This window comes from Bos taurus, chromosome 15 (assembly GCF_002263795.3).
Source record: "Bos taurus isolate L1 Dominette 01449 registration number 42190680 breed Hereford chromosome 15, ARS-UCD2.0, whole genome shotgun sequence".
Classification (NCBI taxonomy): domain Eukaryota; kingdom Metazoa; phylum Chordata; class Mammalia; order Artiodactyla; family Bovidae; genus Bos; species Bos taurus.
Genome location: NC_037342.1, coordinates 38,633,917 through 38,657,145, shown reverse-complemented (window position 1 = coordinate 38,657,145; position 23,229 = coordinate 38,633,917). Strand labels below are relative to the sequence as shown.

At 42.2% G+C, this 23,229-nt stretch overlaps 1 protein-coding gene across 1 annotated transcript in view; it reads left to right on the top strand.

Annotated features, from left to right (window-relative positions):
• The window catches only part of SPON1 (spondin 1), a 315,018-nt gene that overhangs the window by 115,856 nt on the left and 175,933 nt on the right, over positions 1-23,229 (top strand). The window contains 2 exon segments of the mRNA NM_174743.2: positions 15,833-15,906; positions 20,415-20,537. Of these exon segments, the coding sequence (NP_777168.1) occupies positions 15,833-15,906; positions 20,415-20,537 (197 nt within the window).

Sequence of the window (23,229 nt, the reverse complement as noted above, 5' to 3'; positions counted from 1 at the left end):
CACAGTAAAGAGATAGATCCAGAAAATAACCTGACCTGCTTGACTATAAACGTCTTTCTGTTATACTGTGTCTTTACCATGCTGATTATAATGAAAATAAATGAATAAGTGGGATTAGCATTTAGAAGGTTTAAACCCAGTTCTTTATGTATGGGTGTGTCTGTTATCCTGTCTCTCTCACTCTATTCTATCCATTTAGTCTTCCTTCTCTCCTTCCATCATCCATCAATCTATCCTTCCATCTATCCATCCTATTCTCTTACCTAAAATGGCTATGAAACAAGACTTTCAGTTCAAGCAAATATCTTATTCAACAGGCCAACTTTTGGGGTAAGATTTAATTAATTCTTAATTTTTCCTCATAAAGTTAAAAATTAGCATTAAGCTAAACAACATATCACTTCTAGTAAATCATACAAGATTAGGATAGCTGAGGTTATGCTTTAAAGCATGCTAATGGTATTAGAATTTTTAATGTACATTAAATAAGAGGCCTAAACAGTAATACAAATAGAGGAAAACAAAATTAACATGATTAAATACATTCAGAGACTATTTATTCTGTTAATTGTTAAAATTTAGGCAATAGTCGGATTGCAAAAAGACTTGCAGCTGCAGCTCCAAAATAGCTGGTCCTCCCTTCAGCTGTTGCTAATTAATGCAATTTTCCTAATAACAGTTTTCTGATAGAGGAGAGACAGTAGCAAATCAAAACAACTTCATGTTTATGCTGATGAGCCCTGACAACAACCAAAAGAACCCTACGGGATCCAAATGGAAACGTTGCTAACTGCAGGTTTCTATGTAGTACTCCTCAGGCGTAGCCGACCTTCAGTTTATCACAAAAATGCAGGGGTGTGGGGGAATAGCATGGCAAGTCAAGTCATCATATCGGCCACAACCCTGCTGGGTCACCATGGGATTATGCCACAGGCTCCAGAGAGGAGCAGAAAAATGCTCCAAACAATTGTCCATTGCTCTGTACCGAGACCTGTGAAAGTGATCCATCATCTCTTAATTTGTCTGACTGGTTTTTTTTTCGAAAGACAATTCAAAGAGGCCAGTTTGCATTATTTTATATGCACATTGAATATGCATATTGAACTACTTGGCAGAATTAGCAGGGGAGCAGCTCAGAAGCAGCCAGCATCCTTCATGTCCAGTGCATGTATGGTTGCCTTTGACCCCTGTGTTCATTCCCAGTTCAATCAGTTGCAGTTTGTTGATTTCAGAAAAATACATTGCACAAATCATAACAGTTTATGGATCAAAGGACTGATTTGGCCTTCCTAAGGGTGGTACCAGACACATGGAAGGCCAGGATTTATTAGCTTTTCCCAATGCAGTTGACATTGACAATACAGTATAATATCATCCTAAACTGGGCCAGTCAGTGACCTTAGACCTTAGGCCACAAGGGACTCCTGGTCATCTCTAGGGCAGCTTGAACAGAGAAGAATCCAAGTCAGGAGCAAGTTGAATTACAGATTTTCAAGACTAGTTATGTCAATCAAAAGAAACACTGTTCATATTGATACATTTGGATGCACAGGGTGGGTGGTGGGAGAGTAATAAATACAGTGCAAACTATCATTTCCAAAAGATCATTACCAAATATCCTCCTAGGATAAGGATTCTGTCAAGGAAGTGATCTTCCTTGACGTGTATCTTCATTATCAGACGCATCCTTGACACGGAGCCATCCGGAAAGGTAGTAAAGTGTACATTCCAATCTGGTGGCACAAACTCACCTAGTGGCAAACTCATCAGTGACCGTCTGGTTTTACTCTTGTTCCTTTAAGAGATGAAGAAATGGAAGTTTTCCTCCACCTCCCTCTCTTTCCGCTCCATGTCCACTGTGACTTCTGTCCCTAATTTGTGAAGGTCTAAGTGTTTACTTTGGCCACCTCATGCGAAGAGTTGACTCATTGGAAAAGACTCTGATGCTGGGAGGGATTGGGGGCAGGAGGAGAAGGGGACGACAGAGGATGAGGTGGCTGGATGGCATCACTGACTCTATGGACGGGAGTCTGAGTGAACTCCGGGAGTTGGTGATGGACAGGGAGGCCTGGCATGCTGCGATTCATGAGGTCACAAAGAGTCGGACACGATGGAGCGACTGAACTGAACTGAACTGAAGTGTTTACTAGGAACACAAGCTCTCAAGTGCAACTTCCTCACATCTGCAAGACGTGCAACACATAAATGTGACTGCCCTATCACCTTAACGACCTATCTTTAGTCGTTCACCTTTAGGATAGATATTTTTATCAACTCGTTGGGTCTTAATGTACTCCTCGCCTGCTCGAAGAAAAAAAGGTTTTCAGTACTTTGTTTAACATGGACTAAGATGCTCCATGATCACTCCTAAGTCTCCCACATCAAGCGTTGGTAGAATTTTGTTTTGTCTGTGCCATGTGGCATGTGGTATCTTAGTTCCCTGACTAGATATTAAACCTGTGCCCCTGCCTTGGAAGTGTGGAGTGTTAACCACTGGATTTCCAGGGAAGTTTCAGTAGAATTTTTTTTTTTTTTTGCCATGTTGAAAAAAACAAAACAAAACTTGGTCACTCGTATTCTGCTCTGCATTAAAATGAGGTGCCATAGCTTCTCTTTCACATTTTTTTTTGTACTCAAAAAGTTAAAACTCTTGTGTCTTTCTTCCTTTCTTTCTGTCACTTTCTCCCTCCCTCCCTTTCTTCCTTTATCTCATCTCTGAACATATTTTCCATGAGAAAGGCTAGGAAACAGGACAAATCGAGCCCAGATTCTGTGGCTTCCTGTGGTCTCATGTTGTTCCTCACAAGCTCTGTGGGGGTCCAGATGATCATGGTTTACCTCTGATGAGCTCATGTGACATAAAAATGAGGTCAGATGCTGCAACAGGGGTGCAGATGTTGAAAAGAAATAACGTGGGACAAATCTGGAGTGAGTCAAAATGTAAGTCCTATGGGTGACTTTCTTTTAAAGAGTCAACTCACGGGATGAGCAAAGAGCAGTGCATCATGTAATCAGCAACTTTCTTTTCCATAAAGAAAGTGCTGTCCCGGGCTTAACCTCCTGGCAGACATACCATCTTCCTGTTGATTCCCAGCCTTGTGAAGGGATTTTGAATTCAACCCAAATGGTTCTGAGAACAGCAGTTGCTATCAGCCGAGCTTGAATAAAGTAAAGCAGACTTAACTGATCTTTATGCGATGGGAAATATTTCATGACTCAGACCAGTCATTGCTGCTCACCCAGAACACTGGGTGGTTCTGCTAGTACAGAGGAGTTTGTGCTTCCTGCCAGATTGTGGCCATAGGGTATTAAATTACAGGTCAAGTCAGTCCATGAAAACATATCAGAACAGCACATCTTCAGTGTGTCCTGCATGAAAGGCCCCTCAAGCTCGAGGGGCCTCGAGGCTGCAGCAAGACCCTTTCCTTGAAAAAGCTCAGCATTTAGTCCGAAGTCCAAAATGTAAACTCACAATAAGTTAAATGGCAATGCAAGTTATTAAAGTTCAAGCAAACATCAAGAGTATCCAGTGCCTGAACACCAAGTGGATGGCAAAGATCAGTGGCGTTCAAGGAGCCCAGAGGAGGTCACTCTGAAGGTTCTGGCCAATGAGGCTCTTGGGAGGCCATGAGATGGTGTGATTGGACAGAGCAGAGGCGGAAGTACATTCCTGGTTTGAGTAGCATGGCCAGAAGCTGGGAGGGGTTGTGTGACAAACAGTGAAAAGGCAAGGCCGAGTTCAGGTGGTTGGCAAAAGTGTTGAGGGAGGGGGAGGGGGGTGTCAGACTTAGAAGGCAGCCTGCGTCCTGGTGTTCAGGATTGTGGGTGTTTAGCCAAGAGCTCAGACTGTGATCTCTAAGTGAGAGGGGAACCTTTGTTTAGAGAGGATCTGCTCTGTGTCAGAGTCTGTGCTGGTGTGGGGTGGGGTGGGGCTGATATGGAGATGGGGTAATTAGGACTATGGTACCACTGCTGCCTAGTAATGTGCTGAAGATGGTGGTTCACCTTCTAGCTGAGTGCAGGTAAATTGGGTGGGTTGGCAAGAAGAGGAAACTTGTTAGATGGTTTCTATAGTAACTGTACAGGGAATCCTTCATTTGCTCTTCCATGCGTGTCCTTCCAGTGGGGGCAGCAGGGGCACCTGAAAGTGAACTAACAGGCATGAAGGTCCTGACTGCTACCTTAGAGCAGTGGCTCTTACACCATCTCTCCCCCCAAGCAATGCACATGCTCACAATGTACATACACTTTTTCCTAGGGGTTCAAAAATCCTTTGCAACCCCTTCATGAACCACGAATCCCTAGCTGAGAATCATAACCACCCTCCACACCCTCCCTAACCCTGTCAAGAGAAGGGAGCATGTCCCAACCCACAGGTCCGCTACTGTCCTAGAAGCTCCCAGCTTCACAACAGAAAACCTAGGTGACAGGGAGGCTCCCTAAAGAACAGAAAGGAGGTCAGGTAGCCTGTACTTAAGCTCTCTGCTGTGTCACCTGGATTGTTTCCTTACATCTGAGAAACCACACTGTCCACCCTAGCTTAAAGGCACCCACAGAAAGGGGAGGCGGCTGTGGCCGCGGCAGAGTGGGACCAACTTCAGAGAATAGTGACTTGTGTGAACTAGCCAGGAGGAAGCTTTTGGTGAGGCAGCACTTCCTCTTCCCCAGGCTGGAGTGATTATTTGATTAACTCAGTCCTGAATATTCACTGGGAGGACTGAGGCTGAAGCTGAAACTCCAATACTTTGGCCACCTGATGCAAAGAACTGACTCATTAGAAAGGAGCCTGATGCTGGGAAAGATTGAAGGCAGGAGGAGATGAGGATGACAGAGGATGAGATGGTTGGATGGCATCACCAACTCGATGGACATGAGTTTGAGCAAGCTCCGAGAGTTGGTGATGGACAGGGAAGCCTGGCGTGCTGCAGTCCATGGGATCACAAAGAGTCAGACTTGACTGAGCAACTGAACTGAACAGATGCCCTACACAGAGCATCCAGCCTCTGAAAGGAACACTTGAGGAGCCCAGGAGCAATGCTTCACTTTCTATTTCTTGTTTTTTAGCCAGGACAGATTCTATTTCAGAAAATAACATAGTCTGGAGAGAAAGTAGTTGAAACTTTGGTGCTTGGGATGAAAATTTAACCTCATCTTTAGAAAAAAAAAAAAAAAGCCTATATCTTAGTTGGAGATTTAATGAAATGGAATGACAGTTATGCCATTTCACATATCTACTATCATTCATTGCAGACCTAATAGTGGTTCTTAAAGGTTTCAAGGTCAGGAACCCCTTTGAGAAGCAGATGAAAGCTATGAACTCTCAACCAGAAAGATGCACTTGTGCATATCACAAAAAATTTCATCATTCTGAATCTGGTCTGCAAATCCCAGATTAAGAAACCCAGGTGTAAGCCTTGGCCAGATCCTCTGTTAGATTCCAGGTATATGATGATGAATAAGACACAGTCCAGGGGCCAGAGGGGCTCATAGTCTGGTGAAAGCTTACAGACATGGAGAAATTGGAGGGGAAAGTGAGACAAACACTGATTTGCAGTTTAAACGTATGAGACATTATACAATAGAATCATGGATCCAACAGTGTTACAGAAATGGTGAACTGTCAGTTGTCCCTTGACTAGTAATACCCTGGGTTCCAGTAATAATATTATAAAATGCTGGAAAACATGCTAAGACTTATTAGGGGGGAAAAAGTAACTTTTCAGGGACATCAAACTCTGTTTTTGCACCTTTGAGTGCATGCTTGCATGCTCAGTTGCTTCAGTCATGTCCAACTCTTTGCGACCCTATGGACTGTACCCCACCAGGCTCCTCTGTCCATGGGATTCTCCAGCCAAGAACACTGGAGTGGACTGTGATTTCCATCTCCAGGGCATCTTCCCAACCCAGGGATTGAACCCAAGTCTCCTGTGTCTCCTGCACTGCAGGTGGACTTCTTTACCACTGAGCTACCAGAGAAGCCCTTTTGTACCCTTAGGAGAAAACAAATTTGGGGCCTAAAGGTGTGTCGTGAGAGATTATCTTTCCCCAGCCTCAAGGTTTAGATCTAGATCTCTTTGAAAGGTTAAGAAAGATACTGAGTATCAAAAGATGTGGGAAAAAAATGGATAGTTTGATATCAAACAATTAAAGGATGAAAAATGGTCCTGACTATTAACCAGAATGACCTGAAAGAGCTTCCACAACTGGGACTACATTCTGCAGTCTATTTGGTCTATGTGAGTTTTTTTAAGATTTTTCCAACAGATGAAAAATTTCTAGCCACTGATCCAGCAGGTACCCCTAAATTTCTACTGTTGCCTCAGCCACAGCTTATAGGTGTAGGAACACTCCCTCCAGAGAAAAAGGAATATTTCCCTTGCCTGTGTTTTCCTGTCGAACTCCCACCCATGCTGCCTATCCCCCCAACTCCTCCCATTTGAAGCCACGTCTCTCTTCAGACTGGAGTGTCCTGCAAGCCTGCCGCTTTCTTCCTAGTCACTGTGTGGTGTCTGTCCTCTGCACCCCATGGAAAGTTCTAGCAAAGGGCAGCACAACCTCCCACCCACCAAATTCAAGCCCTCTTTTAAGGCCTTATCTGGAGTGTTCTTCTCCCAGACTCTGACCAAAACATCCCTGGCCCCAATCCTCCCTAATCTCTTCCATGGTTCCCCAGTGCAGTCTCCAGGGTCTCTGGATTTTCTTGGTCTTTTCCTATTGGTCACAAAATGGCTGTCTTGTTTCATGCATTGTTTGTGATCAACACTGGACAAAGAAAGGACAGTGGCTCATTAATTTCTTTTATGCAAATTTAAGCAAAACTTTCTCAGAAGTTCTCCTCCCACCCCCTCCAACCCTGTGCTGATAACCCTCTCTTATGTTACTGAGGCTACATGTGAATCAAAATGAGGGTTCTGCAAGGATGGCAGAAGAAAGGAGCAGATATTGGGTAGAGTCTACCGCTTGCTACGCAGCGTTTTCCGATTCACATCTCTCAGGCTGTCCACTATTTGGTGTCATCTGTACTATGTCTGGTTCATCTTTGTACCTCCAGTTCCTAACACAGCTTCATGGCCTCCACTCTGTCAAATAAAAATGGGAATCGATGAATGCCTGTCTGGTTTTAAAGATTCTCACATCTAAATTAGTTTCTCTAAAAACATAATTAGTTTTATTCTTTTTACGTCTCTCTTATGGTATGAAAGTCAATTCCTCATTATTACTTTTCCATTGGATTTTTAGGGGTAAAATTTAAAGTGCTAGAGTAATAATATTGACAAGATACATGATAAAGATGAGGTCTAAAACTGGACAATAATAAGAGAAAATGGAGTCATAATAAGTTTGTTATCCTCTGGGTCATTCTAAGAAGAACTAAACTGAGTGCTAACACTAGATTTCCTCTGATTTTTGTTAAAATCAGAACTAGGATTTTGTAGATGCAACTTTGTCCAGTACTGTGCATCAACAAACTCTAGACATCCAATGGCTATACAAGGTTGGGGATGGATTATAGTCTTGTTAAGAACCTAACTGACGTCTTAACCAGATTTTGGTCATGACCTAAGCTTCAGGTGTACATGCAGCACAGTATGGAGCTGATTCCCTTGATTTAGGTGAAGAAGTCCCCAGAGCAGATAGCAGCATTGCTTCAAAACACATGGGTGGTGGACCTGCTGAGGAACTCGTTTAGGTGTGCACCTCTAACGCCTGCCAAGAACTCATCCTTGGTTATAGAATGAGCCTCTTGGACTTCAAGGCCAGTTCTAGTGCTATCTTTCCAAGTTATTCCTGCAAATAATTCCCCCAACTCCACCTCTACCATCATCTTGTCCCAGCCAGGAATGGCCCCCTGCCTGGTCACCAGAGCACCTGTAGATGATTCTCCAATTAGGGTTCTAACATACGATGTGTCCTGAGAGTAATTTGGGAATATTCTGTCTTGGCGTGTGCCAGTTTGCCATAGGTGTAGTTTCTTTAGAATGGCATGATCTGGTCCTCATCTAATCCTGTGGCACCAATTTTATGTCCAGTCTCAAACCTGGTCAATATCCTAGTTGTAATATTATACTGAAGTTTTGCTAAATATTACCACCAGGGACAACTAGGCGAAGTGTGCAACCTCTCTATTATTTCTTATAGCTGCATGTAAAGCTACAATTAGCTTAATAGAAATTCCAAAAATTAAAAGAACAAAATTCTTCCTTGTCCTTTCTGTCTTTTGTTTCAGTCACTGGCATCACTCATCCTCCATCTAGTCATTGGGGTTTGTCTATGGGGAGTCAGTTAACTTACCTTCCTCTGTCTCTGTTTTCTCTTCTGTAAAACAGGGATAATATTAGTGCCTACTTCATGGAGTTTGGGGGAGTTTTATATGAATTTATATTTATGAAGCACTTGGAAGCATGTTTAACTGTTAAATAAAGAAAAAATAAATAAAACATCTTGTATTCAACCTTCTCTTTCTATCCCAGATCCAGTAAGTTACTTAGTGCTTATAAATTTTTCTATGATGAGTCTCTTAGATTCTCTGTTTTCACTGTCCCTCTGACAATTCAGACCTTCAGACTCATTGACTCCTCTTACAGCTTTGCCAAGGTGAAGTTAGTTACAGCTCTTCTGCATGCTGTGGCTTCTCCTTTATTGCGCTCAACACTGATTTCCTGTTTCCTTTTTCTATCTCTTTTTCCCTACTGGACTGGAAGGTCCATACTGGAAGACACCATCTCTTCTTTTTCTTTGAAATTTCAGCTCCTAGAAAAATTCCTGATACAAAATAAGTGCTCAGTGAGTGTTTGATGAATGAGTGCTAATTACGCAGCAATAAAACTGTGGAAAATTCTGAAAGAGATGGGCATACCAGACCACCTGACCTGCCTCTTGAGAAACCTGTATGCAGGTCAGGAAGCAACAGTTAGAACTGGACATGGAACAACAGACTGGTTCCAAATGGAAAAGGAGTACATCAAGCCTGTATATTGTCACCCTGCCTATTTAACTGATATGCAGAGTACATCATGAGAAACACTAGGCTGGAAGAAGCACAAGCTGGAATCAAGATTGCCAGGAGAAATATCAATAACCTCAGATATGCAGATGACACCACCCTTATGGTACAAAGTGAAGAAGAACTAAAGAGCCTCTTGATGAAAGTGAAAGAGGAGAGTGAAAAAATGGGCCTAAAGCTCAACATTCAGAAAACTAAGATCATGGCATCTGGTCCCATCACTTCATGGGAAATAGATGGGGAAACAGTGGAAACAGTGGCTGATTTTGTTTTGGGGGGCTCCAAAATCACTGCAGATGGTGATTGCAGCCATGAAATTAACAGACACTTACTCCTTGGAAGGAAAGTTATGACCAACCTAAAAAGCATATTAAAAAGCAGAGACATTACTTTGCCAACAAAGGTCCATCTAGTCAAGGCTATGGTTTTTCCAGTAGTCATGTATAGATGTGAGAATTGGACTATAAAGAAAGCTGAGCACCGAAGAATTGATGCTTTTGAACTGTGGTGTTGGAGAAGACTCTTGAGAGTCTCTTGGACTGCAAGAAGATCCAACCAGTCCATCCTAAAGGAGATCAGTCCTGGGTGTTCATTGGAAGGACTGATGTTGAAGCTGAAACTCCAATACTTTGGCCACCTGATGCGAAGAGTTGACTCATTTGAAAAGACCCTGATGCTGGGAAAGATTGAGGGCAGGAGGAGAAGGGGACAACGAGGATGAGATGGTTGGATGGCATCACAGACTCAATGGACATGAGTTTGGGTAGGCTCTGGGAGTTGATGATGGACAGGGAGGCCTGGCGTGCTGCGGTTCATGGGATCGCAAAGAGTCGAACACGACTGAGCAACTGAACTGAAACTGAATCTCCTGGCAGCTAGCTCTGTCTATAATTTACTAGATTTGGTCATTTGCAGTCACGGTAGACAATTATAACAGTCTCCAAATCTATAGCTTTGTGACCTTAGTGTTGGACAACCATGGAGTCCTTGTGTGTGCCATAGATAAAGCCCTACAGATAAGCTTTCACTTTTCTTCTCCCATGAGCACATTGCCATGAGCTGCCAGGAAGCCTGTTAACTCCTGGACACAGCTCCATTCCCCGCGAGCCACATAAAGCATATAAAAGTTTGGTAAGAGTCTGGATCATGGAATGCACCCAGCTTCTGTAAATATTTGCTGAGTAACATGAGACCATGATCAGATTAGCACTTGGCATCCTTGCAAAGTAAAATAAGACTGTTACCCTCAGTTCCTGATGATGTTACCAATGCTATGCTTCAATATTTTATTCCTACATCCTCCCACAGAGTTGTTCAGTCATTGGTAAAAGGAAGTAGATGTTGTGTGTTATAAGCTGGATCACTTCTATGGAAAATATCCCTGAGATCAGAGGCAAATTTTGTAAAGTATTCCAAGAAATGTTCAGTAACAGGGATTTTACTGGAACTGGGAAGAGGGTTGGCAAATGTTGCGGTCTGGAGACTGCGAACCTGAACTTCCTTGGAGTCATTCATTATCTCTGCCTGAAGCTGTTGAGCAAGATAACACTCTCCCTCTTCTCTGCATAAGCAAAGGAGATGGGCCTGACATCAATCATCATAATAGCTTCTGTTGATTAAGTACTTTTATGTGTCAGGCACTTTGTTAGGGGCTGGTGATTTAGCAGCAACAATGATAACAGCTACCACTACTGAATATTTACTTTGTGCAACGTGCCTGTCGTAAGGACCTTACATAAATTACACCTCCATGGCAGTGACCCAGCCACTGAGGGTTCATGTGTATTTTTCATTCATTTTGTGGCCTGAACTCACCCACATTCTTCAGTTTTTGAGGTCTCCCTGTCCTTTTCAGTGAGAACAGGGACCCCAGGCCTTTTCAGTACTAGGCAGAAAACCTCCAACTTAGCCAATTCCAACTTCACTCCAGCAGGCCAGTTCCCCAACAGCAAATGAAGAAACTCTTCAGACAGAAAAAGAACCGAGCACCGAGCATTCAGGATGGCACTTCTGGAAAGGTTCCACTTTAGGTTTAAAGGAAAACTTTGGAAATGATTAGTAAGTTATTTGGAACCTCAATATTTTAAAGTTTGAGAAGCTAACATACTGAGAAATTTAATTTAGATTTCCTTAACACGCTCTTTCATGATAAGAGAGCATTCAGTATATCAGTATATAAATGCTATGCAACAGGACTGCCAAATTGCAACACAGAATGGGAGAAGTTTGTCATTTTGAAATGCTAAGGGGATTCTTACCAACGGCATTCTCATCTTGTGAAGCTATTATTTTCCTGAACTATAATATGATTTATAAATCTCTGCTGAGTTTTATACTTCTGATGGGAACAGGCTTGAAATGAAATGTATTTTCTCAGAATATAAAATTCTCTCAGGAGTTGACCAAATGAGGAATAAAAAGAAACATCTCCTGCAACCAAGTTTTCCAATGTCTTGGTCTCTGCTGGTGTATCTGTGGGTGAATGTTGGCCTTCAGAGTTCTGAACTCAGCTAGACTCTCTTCTCACTCCCCACACTTTCTTCCTGGGTGATGTCAGCCACTCTAAAAGCTTTGACCCTGACTTCTGCCCCAGTGATTCCCATATCCATCCTCCTCGCCCTCCTCATATCTTTCCTGAGTTACACGTCCCTGTGTCTACCTACTGAGACCTTCATCATGGCCTCTTTCCTTTCCAAACATCCTTCCTTCTATTTGAATCCCAGGGCTGCAACAGTACTAGCATCTATAGAGATAAGTAAGATACAGTTCCTGCTCCTGGGAAGCTTATACTAGCACAGGAGATAGAAAAGTGAACAGGCAATTATAATAGGTCAGTAAGTGCTGGGGTAGGATTAGCCCAAGGGGTTTTAGCTCTCATTGGAAGAGCTTGCAGACCAGACATTATTCTAAGTAACATCTTGGTTGAGTATGTTAGGTAATTGAGGGGTGTGTGTGTGTGTGGTTTATATTGAAGAATTGTGAGGATGGACAGAGGAGTCTCATGGACAGGGGCCCAGAATGTGAGATCATGAAGACAGATTTGGGATATGGTTTGGGTAGGGGCTCAGGAGGCACTGGACAGAGATAAGGCTAGACCACCAGGGCCTGATCAGAACAAGCCTTGTATCCCTCATTGGATCTGCACAGAGTTTGAAATCCAAAGTGCATGGTCCAGAGGGTTGGCTCAGTTTGGGAATAGGGATGTATCCTTGCATTTTTATGGAGAGCTTCATGTTATCATGACCCAGGCTCCGTGGAGACCCACCGAAGTCTCAGATCTCCACTGTGTGCGCCATGAGATCCTAAAATACATCCCCCCCAAATCAATCTGAGGTTACGTTTTATAAGAGTACTTTCCTCAGAGTGCAGTTATACTCTTTATTCGTAATCATCTTTAATCCTTATAAGCACTCTGAGTCTCAGACAGACCATGGGCTTTGGCAGTAGATGAAAGGCTTCAAAACCTTGAGCATGTTACTTAACCTCCCGGCATCTCAGTCATCCTCACCCATAAGATTAGAATGAAAGTAACACAAACCCTCATCTTAATCCCTCTTAAAATAAGAGCATTTTGATAAGTTTGCTGAACTTGACCTAAACTGATATGAAACTGTTTATAGATTTTATTTACTTTCTTAGAATGAATACTCAAATATTTTGCTGCAGAAGATGGATGTGTTTGGTCATGGAGTTGTTAACGGCCTATTGCCATCTTCACTTTCTAATAGCTGAAAAACCCTGAACTCAGGAACACATCTAGCCCAAGTGTTTTGATAAAGAATTTGAGGACCTGTAATGCATTGAAGGAAATGGCAACCCACTCCAGTGTTCTCGCCTGGAGAATCCCAGGGACGGGGGAGCCTTGTGGGCTTCCGTCTATGGGGTCGCACAGAGTCAGACACAACTGAAGTGACTTGGCAGCAGCACCAGCAGCAGCAGTATATGTGAAGCATAAGATAATGCACATGAAGGACCTCCCTAGCACAATGAGTGGCACAAAACAAGGGCTCAGAAGTTACAGCTGTTATCAAAAAGAGGGCCACCTTGACTTTATAAAACAAGGCTTGAAAGAAACAGACATAGCTTAAAGAAAATTTATTTTTCTATTTCTGGCCCCTCAATAAATTTATAATTTTATAATTTATAGTTTTGGAAAATCTGCGAGTGATGTAATTTTCTAAGCATCATTTTTCTCTGACATTAAATCATGTTGTTGTTGCTGTTGCTCAGTCATCTCCAGCTCTTTTGTGATCCCATGGTCTGTAGCCTGCCAGGCTCCTCTGTCCATGGGATTTCCCAGGCAAGAACACTAGAATGGATTGCCATTTCTGTCTCCAGGGGTTCTTCCTGACTAAGGAATCGAACCTGTGTCTCCTGCATTGCAGGTGGATTCTTTACCACTGAGCCACCAGGGAAACCTCACCTTTAAATCATAGGGAGGAAGACAATTCAGAGTGTCTGTTACAGACTCTCACAGAGACAGGTGATGGGAGATTCTGGGAGAGGAAATAGCACAGGTAAGGGAGTGTGGAGTGAAAGAAATGTTCAGAGAAGGAGGGATAAACTTGTCACAGTCTGGCACCCAGGGAGCGTGGCACAAAATGCCAACAAATAAAGCTAGGAGGTGTTTGGGAGAAGTTTTTTATGAAAAGCCTTGAATATCATGGTAGGTTAATATTTTATCCTGTAGATCAGGTGTTTTCAAATCATTTTATCAAGAGAATTTTATTGAAACGAAATTTTATTTGCATGGGAGCTCTGTATACTACAACCCCACACAAATCCGTTTTTACTTTTTGGCTCAAGTGCTCTTTTAAAAGTGCAAACCCGATCATCTCACTCCTCAGGGCAAATTCCTCAAAGACTTCTCATCAAGCTTGGAGTAAAATGCCATCTCCCTGCACGGCTCTGGGTGATTTGGCCCTGCCCACCTTCCCAGCTCATCTCACACCTCCCTGGCTCACCACAGCCCTCCCCACATGAAGGATCTTACAAAGGATGCCCTCATCTTTGCTCCTCCATCCCACTTGTCTAATTAGCTTATACTCACTGAAATCTAAGCACAGCCACCTTTTCTGGGAGGAGCCTTTCCTGGCTTGGTCAGGATCCCCTGTGTTACACTCTCTCATACCCTGTGGACGTCTCCATTCGTTACCTGAGGATTTGTTTGTTTGATACTTTCTTGCCACTATTCTGCCAACTCTGGGAATGGGAAGTGGCCCCATATGTCTTGTTTATGACAGTGTCCCTCCCTGTCTAGTGCCTGTTTGCTAAGCACACCTCCAGAAATTATCTGCTATATGCTGGCCAAAAGCAAGTCATTTTTCAACCTCAAAATATTCTTTCCAAATTCTAACTGTTGAAAATACACCAGCAGATACAACAGGAAGACAAATGGGTTGAAATGAGTTAGGTTAAGTTGAAATGGTTGCAGCAGGAAGGTGGGACCTGGGATATTTCCCACTAGGCCTACTCCTTGCCTGCCTCAGGGCTCCCTGAGGCCTTCTCAAAGTGGTAGGATGCTCCAGCTAACAGAAGCCTTTTTTTTTTTTTTTTACTTTGGGGTGAATGTTCTCTAGAGTGTTCTCTTGGCCTGAAAAAACTTTCTGCTTGATGGTCAACAGAATGGATAAATATTCACAGTAGCTTTGTGTCAACAGGAAGTATATTTCATTCATTTATTTCAACATCTCTTCTCTCTTGGGGTGGGACAGACTGTAAAAGACATCAGTAGGCTGGCCTCAATTTTATTCTTTTGTGTAAGACTGGGGATAGAGTAGATATTTCTTTGGAAAGCCATTTGGCATAGGCCCAGACCATTGAGAAAACTGACTCTGCTCAGCAGATCCATGCATACATGGGCCCTTCCTGGGTTTGAAATCATGTGACATGAGGCAGCTTGTGTGACTTTCCCTGGTTCAGTGTGGTCAGCTGTGATGGAGTCAAGAGCTCCCTTTATCTGTTAAATGGGGAAAATCAAAGTGAAAATTGCCTTTTGATTGAGTAGCATGGCTGAAGAAAATCAATAGAAATGGCCCGAGATCCACAGGCACTGTCTCAAGTCTACTGTGCTGTAGACTTTTCAAATTGCTGGAACACTGGGTTTCAGGGCTCTTCAAGGGCAGCTGAAAATCAACAGTTGAGTGGGTAAAAGGAGACGTAGTATGTCTGTGCAATCCTAGATTAAAGAGAAAATATATGCTGGCCAAATCAAGTCATTTTTCAACCTCAGAATATCTTTCCAAATTCTAAGATACTGTGTTTGAGTTTGACATGTTTAAGAGAGATGTAACAGCTGAAGTTGTCTTTGTTCAGAATGTAAGAGACAGTTTCGTCTAGACTTTCAGGAAAGATATAGAATGACATTTTCAGAACAAATCAAAATATATTTTTAAGGTTTTTTCCCCCTTCAGGAAGAGAATTTGACATGCTTCCCTGATTTGAATTTGCTTGATCTATAAATGGCCTCAATAGTTTGATATAAAACTAGAGTAAATGAACCATTGAGAAAAGTTACTGAAAATGCTGTTAGTTCACTTTCCTACCTTAACAATAATATGAGTACCACCAACATCCCCACAATAACTAACATTTATTGAGTGGTTTCTAAGTGTATGCTGAACTCTTGACAGAAGAGTTCTTACCTTAGATCTCATAGCAATCCTAGGAGGTAGCTATTATTATTAATACCAGTTTTCCACTGAAGAAACCAAGCCACATGAGTTGAGGGCATGCCCTCAAAGCCACACAGCTGTAGGTGGACCAGTGGAAATCTGAGGTCCCCCAGACTTGCCCTCCTCATCATGTGTGTGTCTTCTTTCCCCACAGGGCTAGCATCGTACAGAAACGCATCATTTATTTTCAAGATGAAGGCTCTCTGACCAAGAAACTTTGTGAACAAGGTAAGAAGGTCTAGATGTGTGGACTGGAGAGGACCAGATAAATGGAAGTTGGCTCAATCAGTCTAAGCATTCAACCGCAGGAATTAAGGCAGTTGGTTTTCTGAGTTCCTCTGGGTTCTGCTTCCTCACGTAGTTCCAATTTTTAATCTAGCTGTGTGCTGTGGATAATTGGATCTGCCTTAAACTCTAATTACTCAGCTTGATTCCCTGGGTAGGAGATAATATACCTTATATTGGTGTCGTCATCTCGTTATTTTTGTGAAACAGTGATTATTCTGAAGAGATTCCTTGGAATAATTCACAGGACTTAAGTAAGGAACACACAGTTGTGTACCTCTAAAAAGTCTGTAATGGTTTTCTGGAATAATCACTAGCAGGAACTTGTGGGGCACCCAGGCAGGATGAGCGGATTTTCTCTAGGGAACAGGAATGCCAAGGGGGCTTTGATTTTGACCCTCACCTCGTCTAGGGATCTGGTCCTTGGATGTGCAGGCATCCTTAGCACACAGGCATGCACGCAATCAGTGGTTACCTTCAGTCCTCCATGACACTGGAATGTATAGTACCTACCATGCCTCCTAGTACACAGTAAATATACATATATGTACATGTGTGTATATATACATGTACATACACATATATATGCTCGTACATACACATACATACAATTATTTATTATATATGTGTGTATGTTAGCTATTGTTATCAACATCCCAGGGCTTATTTATTAATCTACCATGAAAAATTAAGATTTTAAACATCTAAATGTGTTAGAAGTCATTAAAGAACTAAATAAAAGTGGAAAATGTGCTGAAATTGTACATCTTCATGCTCTCTTTTCTATTAATTTGTGCAGACTTTTTATTTACCTTTAGAGCAATTCACGGTTTGAGAAGAAATCAGTCTATCATGGTTTGAGAAGAAATCATTCTATTTCTAACAAATGATAAGCTACTAAGAAAAAGAGAAGCTGGTAAATGTCCTCTAGGAAAATAATAATAGCGAATTTATTTGTGCTTGTTGTATGCCAGGCACCATTCTAAGTACTTCACACGCCTTAATCATGTCATCAGCACCAGAATCCTATGTAGATTACATCATCCCTATTTTACAGATGAGAAGCCTGAGCCATGAAAAGTTTAAACAGCTCACTCAGCATCAGACAGCTCATGAGGAGGTCACAGTTTGAACCTAGAAGCCAGTGCCCTAACCATTGCATTTCTACCAAAGTGCTATCTCCCAGTTCAGTAGCTTGGGTTGTTGCTTTGGGTAGATCAAAACCTAGGTCTCCCTATGGGTGAGCTGGGGCAGAAAATAGGTAGTTATTTTTCAAAAGAGGCATGAAACATTAAGTTACTTACAATTAAAAGCAGAAACATAAAATATTCCAAAAGGTGACCTATAATAAACAAATGCACACATATGCTCACTTTAAGACCATGTCACCCACAAGGGAGAAAGAGGAAAAGGTGAAGGGAGAAGCAGAGATGAGAAAAAACGTAGATAGAGAAGGGATAATCAGCAAGGGAAGAGAAACAAAAATAAGACCAGAGAGACTTGCCTGGTGGTCCAGTTAAGACTGCATGCTGCCAGTGCTAGAGGTTCCCAGGTTTCCTCCTGGTCGGGGGACAAGATCCTATGTGCCTCACACAAGACCCAGTGCAGCCCTCCCCAACCCCCCCCTCGCCCCACCGAAAAAAGAATAAGATAAGAGTAGAAAAGGAAGCTGGTATTAAGAGTAGAAATGAGGGGGGCAGTATAGCTTGAGAGATGCTACAGGGTTTTAAGTTACCAACTTCAGGTTTCAAGTTACCAAGGGTATTAGGCACGCCCTCAGAGAAGGCCATGGCACCCCACTCCAGTACTCTTGCCTGGAAAATCCCTTGGACAGAGGAGCCTGGTAGGCTGTAGTCCATGGGGTCGCTAAGAGTCAGACATGACTGAGCGACTTCACTTTCACTTTTCACTTTCATGCATTGGAAAAGGAAATGGCAACCCACTCCAGTGTTCTTGCCTGGAGAATCCCAGGGATGGCAGAGCCTGGGGAGCTGCCATCTCTGGGGTCACACAGAGTCGGACACGACTGAAATGACTTAGCATAGCATAGCATGAGGTTAGGAGAAGAGGGGTAAGTTAACACTTGCTGTCACTGCCCTTTGAAAACCTGATTCACTTGACTAGTTTAAAAAAAAAAAAAAAAAGGAAAAAAACCTGATTCATTTTCAGTGGGCTTTTCCTCAGTAGGAAACAGCATGTCTGTTTTTATTTTCAAACTTAAAAATTTATTTTTTCAATGGAAGCTTCTTTTTCTTTGGAATTCCAAAGTGTTTATTATAAGTGCTTTCCCTTGAACCCCTGGATGTATCTTTAAGTTCACTGCTTATATCAGAAAGCCCTTTCGATAAAGTGGAGCTACCAGTTTGCGTCATTTTGGTTCTTTGAGAAATTATTGCTGCTTCATTTAACAGTGCCTAGTAGTTACAACTGAAACCCCAGCATGTATCTCTTAGCTCTGAATCCTTTTTTCAAAACTAATTTAGTCTTTTTAAAACATAGGTGATCATAATGGAAATGTGAAAAGGAAAAACCTTTAGGAGTTACTCATTTATGCCAACTTTTCTGAAATATAGTCAATAGCGCTTGTCCCTTAAGTATCAAAGTGGCTCACACAGCAATCAGACCTGGACTTCGTGTACATCGGGAAGTGGGAAGCTTGCTTCTAACACACACAATGCTCTTGCCTCTTCCTAGTGTACAAAAAGTAGCCAAACAATGATTTCTATTTGGGGTGGTTTCAGATCTCTTCTTTAGGGCTATTTAGAGATCATGGAGCTCTGTAGATAACTATTTTTTTTTAATGCACCATTCTTTGTTTGAAAAAGCTAAATGAGAAACACACAGATTTCTCCCACTGTTGTTTATGCAAACCTGTCCAGCAGAAGGTCTTTCCTGCAGTGATATGGTATACAGGTTCAGAGTTAGTATGGGCTGTAGATTCAAAAAAGACCTGGGTTCCAGTTCTGCCTGCACCACCCATCAACTCAGTGACTTTGGGCTGGTTAACTAATGTGCGTTAGTTTTATGATCTATAAAATGGGCTTAACCAAAGTCCTGATGTCCTAGGACTGCCGGGATTAAATGAGACAGTATATGGAAAGGAATCAACACATACGAGGACTCTCTGCAATGCGGTGATTATTACAGTATCCCATACTTTTGTCTCCATCCTCGAACCCAGAATTCTCTTATTTCACCTATTGCTGATTTTGCATATTCAACCCAAAAGAACTCAGTGAATTCCATAAGGAAGACTTGTAAAATGCTCTTCCTAACTCTCAAAAAGATTTTTAAACTCTCTTTTGCTGCTCTTTATATAATAGTTAAGATTAAATGTCCAACTTGCAAAAGAAAAAGAGGGAGAACATTCATGTTAATATCTCCTGAGGAACCACAGGAAAAGCAGCTGAAGCAAGTTGCGTCTGTAGACATTGTTTTCATCTTGCAGGAAGCAGAACAGACTAAAAGCAACAATGCACAGTTAGGGATGTGGGCCTGACAATCAGAAATACTGAATTTATTCAGGTAATCTCTTTTTTTCCACTTAGGAGCTATTCACAGCTAAACGTGGGGGCGGAGAGAGAATCTCGAGTTTTTCCCGGCTGTTTCTATGCTCAGAAGTAAACCTGAACTTATGAACATATTCCCAAATGCCCAACCCTCCCAGTGAAGTCTCTGAAAGCTTGATAAGAAGTGATATGACTGCATATGCATAATTTTTTAGAAATAATTTTCAGCATTCCTTATGTCTCTCTGCTTGTTCTCATTGCTCTCCTTCAAAGCTTTTCCTTCTTGTCCTGGCAGTTTGGCCCCAGAGAATATTCCTTAGGAAACACACACACACATGCATATTCCTCTTGAAATCTGGTGGAGAAATCCTATTGTGGGAGGGATGGGAAAAGAGATTCGGGTCCAGAAAGGATAACAATAAACTTTACCAAGATAGCCTCCATCCCAAATATTCTATGTTATTGGTCCCATAGGTCTCCTCACATTATTAGAGCAAAAGTTCTGATTTATTTTTAATTTGGAAAATATAGTGATCATCCTTAGAGTTAAATAAAATCTGTTATAGCTGGACCTGGTTCTGAATTAGTAATCAGTAAGAACTGCAGTTTGATTCCTAGGTGAATCAGTGTTAAAGCATCTGCCTGCCAATGCAGGAGATGCACGTCCAATCCCTGGTTCAGGAAGATCCTCTAGAGAAGGGACCAGCAACCCACTCCTGTATTCTTGCTGGGAAAATCCCATGGACAGAGGAGCCTGGCGGGCTACAGTTCATGGGGTCACTGAGTTGGACATGACCGAGTAGTGACTGAGCACACACACACACACAAACTGCATTTCACATTCTTTTCCCAAGCATTAAGACAGGATGAGACCAAGATGTCACTGCCTTATAAATGACTCACAGTTGCTTCCTAATTTTGTGACTTTCTGGACTCTTTCAGATTCCACATTTGATGGGGTGACTGACAAACCAATCCTAGACTGCTGCGCCTGTGGGACTGCTAAGTACAGGCTCACATTTTATGGGAACTGGTCTGAGAAGACACACCCAAAGGATTACCCTCGTGAGTAGAACAGCTATTTTATGGGCTGGGGGAGAGGGTCTTACAAAGTTCTGTCTGATTGTGGGGTACACGAGCTGATGCTGCTTACTTACTCATTCGTGAAACACATATCAAATAAGTGAATTCATTGAGACAGGCAGATATCACAGTGGTACACATTCAGCTTCTTTGCATAGCATTATTCTAAGTGTTTTCTTATCTGTGATTTTAAAAAATATTCCTGAGGTCATGCTGTTTATCTTCAGGCCAGATAGTTGATCACCTCAGTTCTCTTAAAGTGACTGTATTCATACAACTGGCCTATTTGTGCTGGAAGAGCTGGCAAAACAAACCTTGACTTCATAAACCAAGGTCAACAAATATTCAACATCCTCAACCAGAGTGTGCATCAGGTGATATATCAGATACCACCTTAGAATCCTTATGGCACCATGCTCCAGGTAGCCAATACCAATCCATAAGAGTTGTCAGGCAACCCCAAACTTGTTGTTTTAGAGTAGACACTTAACCAGGACCCTACCACTCCTTTTTATCAAACAATTGTCTCATCAAATGCCTAACATGTGTCAAATGCTGTGCTAAACTTTAGATATATTTATAACAGTGAATAAAACAAGACACAACCCTTCTTTAATGGGGAGAGAGACATTAATTAACCACACAAATGATATGAAAATTATAACCATGAATAGTGAATTATTATGTGGTGAGAATTCTCATGTATGTGTCATTTCATCATCAAAATACCTTGCTTTTGTGGATGAATTTACTGGAAACCACAGAGACATCATGATTTACTCCTAGTCCAATGCAAGTACAATCATCCCTCGGTATTCAAGACAGACTGGTTCCAATAACCCCATGGATATCAAAATCCATGAATGCTCAGTCCCTTCAATAAAATGACATGTGCAGATCCTCCCATATACTTTAAATCATCTCTAGATTACTTACAATACCTGATACAATGTAAACAGTTGTAAATACATTGTAAATGCTGGGTCAATAGCTATTGTGTGGCAAATTCAAGTTTAGTTTTTTAAGACTTTCTGAAATTTTTTCCCCAGATGTTTATGACCCATGGTTGGTTGAATCAGCAGTTGTAGAACCCTCAGAATAAATGGTTAATGGTAGTGGATCCAAGATGCAGAAGAGTTTTGTCAGGCTCCTCGTCCTGCCTTCTGTTTGGATCGCCTTTGAGACGCAGTGTCCCCCATTCTCTCTGTGGGTGGCAGGATGTCTGTGTGTGGTACTGAGCATGCTTTTTCTGCTCATTGTGTGTTTCGTTCTTGTTCACTTCACTCTGAGGTTGCCACAGCTGGGAAAGAACAGGGACGCTGCAGAAAGGGACTAAAAAGGGGGATTTAGGTCAGCCTCAAAGGAAGGGGCGGAGGCAAAGGGTACATGATTAGGACTTAAGAAGACCCAGTCCAGACCAGAACCTCCATGGTCCCCAAACAGCCCACCCAGAGGGGACTCCAGCATTTCTTGGCAGATCAAGAGCCTTATTGTTTAATTTTACCCACATGTAATCAAGGCTTGCAATCTTAGAAGCTTCATACTAGTTCATTCTTCTGACTCTTGATCTGATTCAGCTGGTGTGAGAGACCTGTGTGAACAATGTTGGACTCTGCCTGAGGGGAAAAAAGCCACTCAACAGTATGATGGAAAAAATTTCCTCTAGTGTCTCCCATCCACTAACCCAGAGGAAATAAAATGTTAGGGGCTCATTACCCATCTTTTGTAATCCTATGGCACTTCTTGCCCTTTTCTATTCTGACACTGGTTATTTCCCAGAATTTTTTTAAAAGGGTACAAACCATTGTTTCTGGGTCTTTGGGCCAAATCAAGTACAAATCTACAAAGAATTTCTGTGGAGTTTTGTTGGGAATTTCTTAATACATGTATAAGCAGACATGTGTTCCAGATCCCTGAGGATACTTCCATAGTCAGAGGTCAGAGTGTGTCCTCATTTTTGATTGGAAGAAAATGTGTCACTATGCTCAGAAAAGCATTTATCACATCATACCATAATTATTTCTTCAGGAGCTTTTCTTCTCCACCACACTGAGAAGTCCTCCAGGACAAGAGCCACAACACGCTCATCTTTCATTCTTAGTGCCTGCAAGTGCCTTTGGCCTTCCCGAGTCCTGGGTACTGTAGGTGGAATCAGAGTGGCATGCACCATGGCCCAGGAGGCAGACCTTCCCGAGTCCTGGGTACTGTAGGTGGAATCAGAGTGGCATGCACCATGGCCCAGGAGGCAGATTTGTAGCCCACATTAGTCATGGTGGTCAGTACTGAGCAGGGAAAGGGGTGAACTTGGACACTAAGGGCACTGGAGCAAATTAGAGAGGTGCCCTTGGGAATAACTGGGTCTAACTGGGAACTTGAGAATTCAATATGCACAGAAGTGATTTCTGCCAGTCTTAAGTCATAGATGACTTTCATTTTACCCCTCCAGGGACGATTCTGTCTTCATAACCAACCCTGGCTGTTAAGCCCAATTTAGTCATGACACTTTTCAGCAATATTGCAAACTGATACATGACAAGTTCTCCTCTTTTCATTAATTACTCATCCCAAATTCCACTTTCTCTGCATGCATCTCTGAGCAGCAGTTCTCAAGCTTTTTAATTTCAGGGTTTCTCATACAGGCTTAAAAATTATTGAGAACTTCAACATGCTTTTG